The sequence below is a fragment of the Scylla paramamosain genome, chromosome 7 (genome assembly GCF_035594125.1).
Source record: "Scylla paramamosain isolate STU-SP2022 chromosome 7, ASM3559412v1, whole genome shotgun sequence".
Taxonomy (NCBI): domain Eukaryota; kingdom Metazoa; phylum Arthropoda; class Malacostraca; order Decapoda; family Portunidae; genus Scylla; species Scylla paramamosain.
In genome coordinates this window covers 21,465,651-21,477,877 of record NC_087157.1, presented here as the reverse complement: position 1 = coordinate 21,477,877, position 12,227 = coordinate 21,465,651, and the positions used below count along the sequence as shown (strand labels likewise).

The 12,227-nt window shown below is 43.4% G+C and overlaps 1 protein-coding gene across 1 annotated transcript in view; it reads left to right on the top strand.

Annotated features, from left to right (window-relative positions):
- Positions 1 to 11,890, top strand: part of LOC135102201 (organic cation transporter protein-like) — a 50,524-nt gene extending 38,634 nt beyond the window's left edge. The window contains exon 13 of the mRNA XM_064007030.1: positions 10,049 to 11,890. Within this exon, the coding sequence (XP_063863100.1) occupies positions 10,049 to 10,145 (97 nt within the window). The 3' untranslated portion in view covers positions 10,146 to 11,890. The remainder of the gene's footprint in view (positions 1 to 10,048) is intronic.
- The last annotated feature ends 337 nt before the right edge of the window (positions 11,891 to 12,227 follow it).

The window sequence follows — 12,227 nt, the reverse complement described above, 5'->3', positions numbered from 1 at the left end:
CGATAGGATGTCAATAGGGGATTTGGGGGATTATGAGGAGTTTAATGCTGACATCCTGAGAGCTTATAAGCTGCTGCCGGAGGAACGAAAAGGCCCAGCGATTCATATCTCAAGTATGCTCGCTATCTGGAGGAGACCTTCGAAAAGTGGATTCCTAGCGAGCAGGCCACCTCTTCCCGTGAGTTAAAAGAACTCATAGTAATGGAGTAGTTTATTAATGTGTCCGAGAAGGAGTTAGTACCGCTGCTCCTTGAGAAAAGATTTAAAAGCCTTAAGGAGGCAGCAACGTGGGTGGATGACCACATGTTGGCGCACCGGCCTGCGCCACGGTGGATTGGTGGTATGTCTGGCGGGCCCAGTGATGTTGTGTCTGGTGGCGCGGCCGGCGCCAGTTTAGGAGTCCACGCTATAGTAGCGTCTCCGATAGTAAGTCGGAGCGAGTTATCCCAGTTGGTAATAAGTCTCCTCCCAGCCCTCGACGGAAACTGACTAGGAACACGCAACATAGCACTTCCATGTATGCAGCCCATGTGACAATATTGCAAGATTACTGGGCATTTTAAGTACAATTGCCATAAATTAGTAATAGCCACTGATTCCAATACGCCTCAGAAGCCGGTGGCTTTGATTGTGTCTCAGGGCCGGGACCAGCAGAGTAACGAGATCCGGGTTGTGTTTGGTCGCGAAGGTGGAAAGGTTGTCGTGGCCGCCCTTTCATCTGTTGTTAACTCACCGTCTCCTGTGAGGTCTGAGTTGCAGTGGTGCCGCCCTTTCTTGTGTTGGAGCACAGTTGAAACTGATAGGGTTACGTATCCCATTACAGTTTTGAGAGAGCCGCGCAGCAGTCGCTGTGCCGGAATGTGACTGGGAGGCTAGTTGCCTCCGCTCAGCCTGTGTGGTGCCGGGGAATTGGCGCTGCGGAGAGCTTCGCTACGGCGAATATTAGGCTGTCATGCCCGCTAGTGACCGCGGAGGTACGGATGGCACTAGCGGAGGACCTGCCAATGTCTGGTGTTGATTTCCTTCTTGGGAATGACCTGGCAGGTGGAAGAGTTTGTGTCCAGTCCCTATCCACGGACACTGACCCGGATGTGTGAGGCTGCTGATGTTGCTGACTGTTAGTCCTGTTGTTACTCGCCCTAAGGCGTGGCGAGCATCCCGGCGTCGGATGCCCGCGGAATCTGTGACTAGTGGGATCGACTGCAATAAGGCAGGGCCACCACAAGAGAGGTGCAGAATTTGTCTTGAGGCCGCAGTGAGGGCAGAGTGCTCAGAGGCCTGTCACGCTGCTGGCCAAGGTTTTGATGAGCCAGACTATGAGTCGTCTTTGAGTCAGTGTGCTGGGGTTGATTGCACAAGCGCAGAACCACCACAAAAAGCACCTGACTTTGGTGAGAGTGTTGCCAAGGGTGAGGCTTGAATGGTGAGTTTGGATGGTTTATTTGATGGCTTGCCTCACCCTGCGGAGCCTCTCGGAGGTGATACTCAGGCAGAGATGTCACCTGGTGTTCAGGTTGTGAGCGCTGGTGCTCGGTCCGCACGCCAGTCTGTTGTGTCTGATGTGTCAGGGGTCGCTGCCGAGGGCGGGGAGCCTCCTGACTTTGATGGGGAGGCGAGAGTTTCCTCTCCTGCAGGGTGCACCGGAGGCGAGGAACAGGCTGTTTCCCTGCCGGGACCAGATACGGTGGGTATTTGGTCACGTGGTGAGCCACCCGTGCTAACAGCTGCGTCTACAACTGTCAATGTAGTTAAGGAGAGTTCTGTCCTTCATGTACAAGTATGTGCTGCCCAATTACTTGCCAAGGCAGGAATGGATGGCAGGGAAGTTGAGGGTCGGGGAGAGTTTGTTGGGAGCAACTATGTTATGAATAGCCAGCGGAGAGAGGAGGGCAGAGGTTTGTTGTTCCATTTTGATGTGCTATCCGCAGTTAGGGAGGCACGGGTGCTAGAAGCATGTAGGGGCATGGTGCTTGATAATTTTGGAGTCAGGTTGACTCTTAAGCGTTTGGCGCGGGTTTCATGGTCGGGTGTGGCCACGTTTGTTGGGCGTAACCGCGTGGGTCAAGCTAGCAAGCCTGATGACCTCTTGTCTGGGGTCTGAATAATAAGAAGAGAGTGGGTGACAGGACAGAACCCTGAGGAACACCACTGTTAATAGATTTAGGAGAAGAACAGTGACCGTCTACCACAGCAGCAATAGAACGGTCAGAAAGGAAACTTGAGATGAAGTTACAGAGAGAAGGATAGAAACCGTAGGAGGGTAGTTTGGAAATCAAAGCTTTGTGCCAGACTCTATCAAAAGCTTTTGATATGTCCAAGGCAACAGCAAAAGTTTCACCAAAATCTCTAAAAGAGGATGACCAAGACTCAGTAAGGAAAGCCAGAAGATTACCAGTAGAGCGGCCTTGACGGAACCCATACTGGCGATCAGATAGAAGGTTGTGAAGTGATAGATGTTTAAGAATCTTCCTGTTGAGGATAGATTCAAAAACTTTAGATAGGCAGGAAATTAAAGCAATAGGACGGTAGTTTGAGGGATTAGAACGGTCACCCTTTTTAGGAACAGGTTGAATGTAGGCAAACTTCCAGCAAGAAGGAAAGGTAGATGTTGACAGACAGAGCTGAAAGAGTTTGACTAGGCAAGGTGCAAGCACGGAGGCACAGTTTTGGAGAACAATAGGAGGGACCCCATCAGGTCCATAAGCCTTCCGAGGGTTTAGGCCAGCGAGGGCATGGAAAACATCATTGTGAAGAATTTTAATACGTGGCATGAAGTAGTCAGAGGGTGGAGGAGAGGGAGGAACAAGCCCAGAATCGTCCAAGGTAGAGTTTTTAGCAAAGGTTTGAGCAAAGAGTTCAGCTTTAGAAATAGATGTGATAGCAGTGGTGCCATCTGGTTGAAATAGAGGAGGGAAAGAAGAAGAAGCAAAGTTATTGGAGATATTTTTGGCTAGATGCCAGAAATCACGAGGGGAGTTAGACCCTGAAAGGTTTTGACATTTTCTGTTAATGAAGGAGTTTTTGGCTAGTTGGAGAACAGACTTGGCATGGTTCCGGGCAGAAATATAAAGTGCATGAGATTCTGGTGTTGGAAGGCTTAAGTACCTTTTGTGGGCCACCTCTCTATCATGTATAGCACGAGAACAAGCTGTGTTAAACCAAGGTTTAGAAGGTTTAGGACGAGAAAAAGAGTGAGGAATGTATGCCTCCATGCCAGACACCATCACCTCTGTTAAGCGCTCAGCACACAAAGACGGGTCTCTGACACGGAAGCAGTAGTCATTTCAAGGAAAATCAGCAAAATACCTCCTCAGGTCCTCCCAACTAGCAGAGGCAAAACGCCAGAGGCACCTTCGCTTAGGGGGATCCTGAGGAGGGATTGGAGTGATAGGACAAGATAAAGATATGAGATTGTGATCGGAGGAGCCCAACGGAGAAGAAAGGGTGACAGCATAAGCAGAAGGATTAGAGGTCAGGAAAAGGTCAAGAATGTTGGGTGTATCTCCAAGACGGTCAGGAATACGAGTAGGGTGTTGCACCAATTGCTCTAGGTCATGGAGGATAGCAAAGTTGTAGGCTAGTTCACCAGGATGGTCAGTGGAGGGAGAGGAAAGCCAAAGCTGGTGGTGAACATTGAAGTCTCCAAGAATGGAGATCTCTGCAAAAGGGAAGAGGGTCAGAATGTGCTCCACTTTGGAAGTTAAGTAGTCAAAGAATTTCTTATAGTCAGCGGAGTTAGGTGAGAGGTATACAGCACAGATAAATTTAGTATGAGAGTGACTCTGTAGTCGTAGCCAGATGGTGGAAAACTCGGAAGATTCAAGAGTGTGGGCACGAGAGCAGGTTAAGTCATTGCGCACATAGACGCAGCATCCAGCTTTGGATCGAAAATGAGGATAGAGAAATTAGGAGGGAACAGAAAAGGGGCTACTGTCAGTTGCCTCAGACACCTGAGTTTCAGTGAGGTAAAGAAGATGAGGTTTAGAAGAGGAGAGGTGGTGTTCTACAGATTGAAAATTAGATCTTAGACCACGAATGTTGCAGAAGTTAATGAAGAAAAAGTTGAGGGGGGGTGTCAAGACACTTAGGGTCGTCGACAGAAAGGCAGTCCGACCTGGGGACATTTATGGTCCCCTCCCCAGATGGGGACTCTGAGGCTGGTGTAGGAGTCGCCATGATGATTTTAAAATTTTTGAGTGAAGGGTGTGTGTGTTATTAGGTGCTTGTAGTTTTGTGTGGAGGAAGAGAGTTGTCTTTAGAGGGCAGGCTGTGACTGCCCCCTTGTGTTGTGAGACACAAAGGGAAACGTTCAGTGAGGTCACAGCTGGGTTTAATGATAAGTTCACAGCACCCCCTGAACAGTGCTTTAGACCTCACTGGGAGTAATTATCGTTTCGGCAGGTGTCTACTGCCTCCTCCTCTAAATATATTGTGTAGTAGAGAGAGGAAGAGAGCTGAGAGTTGGTAGATAGTGAAGGCAGAGGACCGAGGAGATGACGTAGATGGAGGAGTGACCAGAGTCACAGGCAGAGTTGGCACAGCTATAGCTGCTGGAAGAGAGCTCTCAATATGATGCCTTGCAGAAGAAAGCTTGCTTACTAGTGTAGAAGAGGAGACCACAGTTCTGGCATAGAACCAGAGATGTGTCTGGGAGTAGGAGGAGAAAGAAATGGCAGTCTAAGTTTGGAGGGCCTAATGGGAGCCCTTTTGCTTTCATTTGTTATAGTAATCAATTATGTTTGTACTATAGTAAGCTTTGATATTCTATGATGAGTTTATGTCCCTTGTTTGAGTTTGATTATGTGCAAGATTAATTATGTGGAGATTTTGAATTTGTTTTTTCCCAAATTTTCGTAAGCTTTTGTATATCTTCCGAAAATTTTTGTTTATATATATATATATATATATATATATATATATATATATATATATATATATATATATATATATATATATATATATATATATATATATATAGTTTAGTTGCGACATCTGTGCGTAGGGGCCAGAAATTGTGACTGTAACAATATATATATATATATATATATATATATATATATATATATATATATATATATATATATATATATATATATATATATATATATTGTTATGACCACAATTCCCAGCCCCTTCCCCAAGCTGCCACAACTTGACTAGCTTCACTGAGCCAGCTCCTATGTAGACTCAGTGCAGGGCTCAAACGCAGGTGTACAGTGTCCCTTGTAACTTGTCCACCCTTTTCACAACTGTTGTAACTCCAGGTCACACTAATTTGAGGTCGCCAGTCTGTTTTACCTACCTATAGACAAGGGAAATACTCCAAACAGCCCTTAACATCCACAGCCACCGAAGAATCGAGAACCATGACTAAGGAAAAAAGTAAACGTATGATAACATGTATATGATCGAGGTATAATACCTCACTGGCCTTCCACCCACCGTGACAGTCCTCCCACTTCTCAACAGAATGTTATAGCCTCAAGCTGAATTGTATCGTTTACTGCCTCATGGGCAACAGGCCTTTTCAGGACCTGGGGAGGGAGTGAAGTTACTATGTGGCTTATTACTTAGGTCCTCTGTGGCTGAATTGCCTCAGCTCACAGTAACATTTAAAACAAGCAGGGTTATTAACAAAAGACACAAGAAACTATTACGAAAGAGTGCCCACGAACACACAGGAGGGTCAGTCACCGCTCACCGCGCAAACTCAACTTGTACACTTGTACAGCCGAGGAGTCACTTCCCTGGGTGTAGTGTGTAATTCACAACTACACTTACTGGCAAACTACTATGAAGACTCCTATTCTATATAAATAGGCCGGGGCGTACAGCCGATAATGACTCATTTAAGGCAACTGTCCTGACTAAGTATCCCGCCTTAGTCTCTGATAAATGTTAGAGCACGTCTCAGTACGTTTCAGTACATGTGCTCCTTCCAACTACTGAGTACTGACTGCTGTGAGAAAGTGCTCCAACCGCCTTCCCCCGCCGCTGCTAAAGGGGGAAGAAGGGGAGGGGGGGATTGCGACACAGGCACATATAAACATGCGCCCATACCCGCTCCCTGCGCAGTCTCTACTTTATTTTTAAAAATTCTTTTGATCAAACAAAGGGGGCTAAATGAATAGTGATAGTTTCTTTGTCAAGGGCAACTCTCCTGCTGCAAAATATGTGAAACTCAAACTGACTAAACAGAGGAAAATAAGGTAAATTAATTGGGGAATGAGAGTGTCTGGGCGCGGAAATTCTTATGGTAAGTTAATGGCAGTGAGGGGCTATTCTGTATTGTACATCTCGAGTTCGTACCCTGACTCTCTCTCTCTCTCTCTCTCTCTCTCTCTCTCTCTCTCTCTCTCTCTCTCTCTCTCTCTCTCTCTCTCTCTCTCTCTCTCTCCTCGTTTACTGTCTTTTCTCTTTCATCATTCTTACTTTCTGCATTGCGTTATCTCGCTGTACATAACAGTATATATATATATATATATATATATATATATATATATATATATATATATATATATATATATATATATATATATATATATATATATATATATATATATATATATATATATATAAAGTGGTACCTCGGCATATGTCCTTAATCCACTCTAAATCCTTAGACCTACACCAAGCAGGACGCATACCAAAGAAATTTTTCCCATAAAAAATAAAGGAAAATTATTAATCCATTCCCATGAAAAAAAAAATCGCATTGTTATTAGCATATTATACAGTATATTGATGGGGTTGTATAGAATAATTTAAACGTTGATTAATACTAAAATACATACTGTATTTGATGGCATACAAGATGCACGGGGATATAAGATGCTCTCCCATTTTAGCAGGGCATATTCAGGGAAGAATTTTTTAATTTTTTTTTTATTTAAGGATGTAATGTTTAAAGCAAGCTAGTGGTACAGCTGAACAAAAAGCAAGTAATCACAATAGTAAAAACATCCTACATGATTGCAGTAATAAAACAGAGGTAGTGGCTTAGTTATAGAGGCGAGGCAAAGAACGCAGCCCAGCTACCAAGATTTCAACAACACACTTGGCATATTACTGAACAGGGCCGCGATTTCGCTTTTAACATTTCTTTATATCACATTTGGGTTTAGAAATATGATATAGCACCCTTACCTATGTGTAAATCTTTGGGTGTACGGATGAAGGAAATTTCAAAATTAAGTCTATGGAAGGCCTCACATTCACATGTAAGATGCAGGATGATTTTTGGAGCCATTTTTATGAAGAAAGGTGCGTCTTATATGCCTTAAATACGGTAAATACAAAAGTAATTAGATGAAATAAATGAAAATTTAACTTCACTTTACCTTTTAGAGAAGAGTCGAGTGCCTACTAGGATGGTGCTGAGAAAGGAGAAAGGGATGTTATTGTTTGGAAGGAGAGTCCCACCAGCCTGACAACACTGTTTGTGGGCAGTCGTGAGCTTGCCTCGAGAGAGGTAAAGAAGGGTAGCATGCAGTGTTGTGACTCATTTTGACCCATACAGGTTCTAGCACGCTAATCGCTTTCCAAACAAAGGCTGTATACAAAGCGAATTTTTTCGTGTCCTAACAGGACATATACTAAGTTGGACCTATTTCAAAGTGGACGCATACCAAGGTACCACTGTATATATACATATCTTCTTCTTTCGGCTGCTCCCATTTAGGGGTCGCCACAGCGGATCACTCTTCTCCAATGTGCTCGGTCTTCTGTGCCTTCCTCTGTCACGCCCACCACTTGCATGTTTCCCTTCATAGCATCCATAAACCTTCTCTTTGGTCTCCCTCTCTTCCTCCTACCAGGTAGATTCATGTCTATCATCCTCCTCCCCACATACCCTTCGTCACTTCTCCTGACATGCCCAAACCACCTCAGCCTAGCCTCCCTTGCTTTGTCCCCAAACCGACGTACGCGTGTTGTTCCTCTGATGTAATCATTTCTGATTTTGTCCATCCTCGTCACCCCAAGAGCAAATCGCAACATCTTCAATTCCGCTACTTCCAATTCCGCTTCCTGTTTTTTCGTTAGTGGTACTGTTTCCATACCCTACAGCATTGCGGGTCTCACTATTGTTTTATAAATCTTTCCCTTTGTTCTTGCGGAAACAATGTCACATGTCACTGCTGCCGTCTTCCTCCACCCATTCCATCCCGCTTGCACTCTCTTCCTTACCTCCCTACCACAGTCTCCATTACTCTGTACCGTGGACCCCAGATACCTAAATTCATCATTTGCACATCTTGCAGCCTTATTGTCTCCCCATCACCTCCATTGAGACACATGTACTCAGTCTTGGTCCTGCTCACTCTCAATCCCCTTCTCTCTGGTGCATATCTCCATCTCTCTAACTCTGTCTGCACTTCTTCCCGGTTTTCGCAACAGATCACTACGTCCTCTGCGAACATCATAGTTCGTGGGGATTCCTGTCTGACCTCATCAGTCAGTCTGTCCATCACTGCTGCAAACAGGAAGGGGCTCAAAGCCGATCCCTGGTGCAGTCCCACCTCCACTCCGAAATCGAAACCACTGTATATATATATATATATATATATATATATATATATATATATATATATATATATATATATATATATATATATATATATATATATTATGACCCATGTTCAGCCCCTCCCACAGCTCCCACTGACTTGGGTCAACTTCCCTAAGCCACCTCCTATGTAGCTTAGTGCAGGGCACAAATACAACGAGTCCAGACACATGTTAGTCGTCCACAACTATCAAATCTCTGAGAATGCCAGTCGGTTTAACCACCTACCGATAAAGGAGTATAATAACCGCCAAGCAAACCCCAATTTACTGGGAAAGAATCACAAATCATGTGCAAGGTGATACACAGCTGGGACGAAAGACACACAAGTATGAGGCTTATAATATTCTGTGAGCTACTGCCTTCTTGAGACAAACCACGCACACTCACAGAGCATTATATCCCCCTGCACATGAGTAGCATACATGCGGTCCCCTGAAGGACTACAGACACACATAACACACACACACACACGCAGAGTTATGAAATCCTCTGGTTTCAGATCTTCCACCAGCAAGCTCTTAACACTAGTTGCATTTAACAGGACAAAACACTAATGAAACAGATACACAAAAATTAACCTGACCAGAGATGGTCAGAGAACCACTTCCAGACTCCTGACAAGACACAAACAATCAGAACACAGTGACAGAGGTGGTAAGACTCTGTAGTCCACCACAATTTAACTGGCACAACACTCCGCCAAATCCTTGACTGGTGCTTATCCTACCTAACACAGCAGGAGCGTACTGCCGATAACACTCAAGTGGTAATTACTAGTAATAGCCCTCTAAATATAACCACACCCCTGACCATGCATGCCATCTGGGAGGGGGAGGTGGAGGAGGCGGGGATGTGGCCGCAGCCAGCACGCTCCACACAGGAAACAAGCTCACCTGCAAAGAAACTATAATTTTGTAAAAATTATTATTGGCTAACTACAGGGGCTGGATGGGATCAAATTTCTTTGTATGGGAGGGCAACACTTCTACTATTTTATGTATCATTTTCAAAATCTTAGGGGGAGAGAGAAGTGGACGAAAATTTGAGGGGAATAAGGGTGAGTAGTTAGTATATAAAGTCTATACAAAACGGAGTAAGGGTGGGCATAAACTATCATACTTCAGGCACCCTCTCTCTCTCTCTCTCTCTCTCTCTCTCTCTCTCTCTCTCTGCACTACTCTTTATATATATATATATATATATATATATATATATATATATATATATATATATATATATATATATATATATATATATATATATATATATCCACGGAATCGGATGTGTCCTCGGATGCAAATGCGGACATCCGATACATCTCTAAAGTGCATGTATTCTCTCTCTCTCTCTCTCTCTCTCTCTCTCTCTCTCTCTCTCTCTCCACACACACACATGTGTGTGTGTGTGTGTGTGTGTGTGTGTGTGTGTGTGTATGAGTGTGTGTGTGTGTGTGTGTGTACAAGTCACACCTTCCCACAGATGCCAAGAACCGCTGGTCACTAACCACACCACAGATGGGTTGGAGGAGAAGTCATGCCAGAAGGAAGTGGACAGCTCACTCCCGTGCCTTGCTTAGCCAAGAGACGTGAAGTACAACCAAAACTTACTAATGTGGAAATATTTCGTGGAATGGAACATGGAGGAACAGCTCGGGGAGGTGTAGCTGATGGGAGTGGTGTAATATACTGCTTCATATAGGGTTACATGTTTGTTACGGAACAGCACCTATCCATGAGTTGATATGTACCAGGATGAACTACGGTTAATTAGTCGGAGAAGAAATGCGAGTACATTTTAATCGAGAGATAGCGGGCTTATAAACCCATTAAACAACAGATAAAAGAGAAAATTATGCACCAACACAAACCTATTACAATGAGTAAAATTGTACTCGTAGTGGAGATTTAAGGATGTGTAGGATGTTCAGAAATAAGTTAAGACTGAGTCAATGCAAAAGTCTTGTACAAACGCGTTGGCATAAACTTTGGCATAGAAAAATTTGTAAAAGGATACTGAAATGGGGGAAGTAATGTTTTTTTTGTTGACTAAGTGGAAATTTCCGCTTGTATCACACACAATATCAATGTGTTACTGGTAAATAAATTGGAAAGTCATATGAATGGGTAATTAAGGTTAATCTAGCACAAACTAACTAGAAATATAATAGAAATAGAAAGTGAGGAGGATGCGCTTCTTTTGTTTTTATGATGTGGCAAGGAGGTAAGGAGGCAGCGAGTACCCCAGCTTGGAACAATAGCTTGCCAGCAGCCGCCACTAGCACAAAAGTCCTATTAAGACGCATTCTCGCTACTCCACTGGTTTCCTTTAGTTAAATTCGCTAAGTTAACAGTAACTTAGAAATCAGAACAACTGGATATCTCAAGGAAGCTCCTGTCTTAGCTTGGTGTTCCAAGCCGCTGGCTTGGAACACCAGCGAGCATCACTCATCCTTGGCTGTCCATATAACTCCCAGCCACGTGGTCTACAGCTAAGTTATCACTTACTTATAATCATATTTAGTGATGCTTTCTGAGATTATGACATAATCTCAGAAAGCATCACTAAATATAATCCACTCACCCTATTGCCTCCCGGCTAACACATTGTGTTAACCGGGAGGCTAACACAATGTGTTGACTGCGTTTGTGCCCGACTTTTGCATTAACTGAGTCTAACTTATTTCTAAACATCCTACTCATTCATAAATACCAAGAGATAAAATAGAAGCTGCTGAACCTTTAAAAAGCCTTGAACAGGTGAAAATCTAATGGCTTCCTAAGACACTTGAAAAGACACTGAAGAAATGATTGAATGGGTAAAAGGTACAAATAAGAAAAAGAGGATTTGACAACTTGCCATAAGCAGAAATGGTGGTATGTCTTGACAGAAAACATGGCGGTCAAGGCAGTCAAAGAATTCTGTATAAAACTGTTTAGTGGTAACAATTAGAAAAATGAAGGTCCTATGCGTAAAATTAAATCTAGAATATTATTCTCCTTTGCAGGTTCCAAGATTGCTTGCTTTAAAAAAAACTGTCCTGAATTCAGCCTTCAGCGTCTCCCATCTTCAGACTCTAGTCAATATTCCCAAAAACTAAAATCTCTCACCACACATACGTGGTTGTATCTGCCTGCTCTATTTATCTCCCGCCATAGTGAGCTGTTAGCTTCTTTTGTAGTATTCGCTGGCTTGCACACTAATCCTAATACTATTGATTGTGATCCTTCCTTGATATCAACCTATATTGACTCTGCTATGCTATCTATTTTTGTGTTCACAACATTGTAATATGTCCCTAACATAAATAAAGTGTGACGCCTCTTTCTTTCTTTCTTATTCTCCGTGTTTGTGAAATTGTGTATAACCATCTATCTGAACTTCTGGATGAAATAGTTTTCTTGACATAATATCTAAGCAAGTTACTCTTAGTGTTATCGTACTCGATGTCAGAATGTCTACTCAGTTCTCCCCAGCTTTGCCTTCAAATTAAACCTTAATGAACACACTTGGCAATACACTGTGGTGCCATGAATTAGAGGACGGTATAAAATAAGCTTTGCCAAAATGTCTCATTGATCCAACTGTTTTGTTTAGAAGATAATAAAAAAAAAAAGATACCTCATAGGGTCTGAAATGGATGATAATAAAAATAACTTCA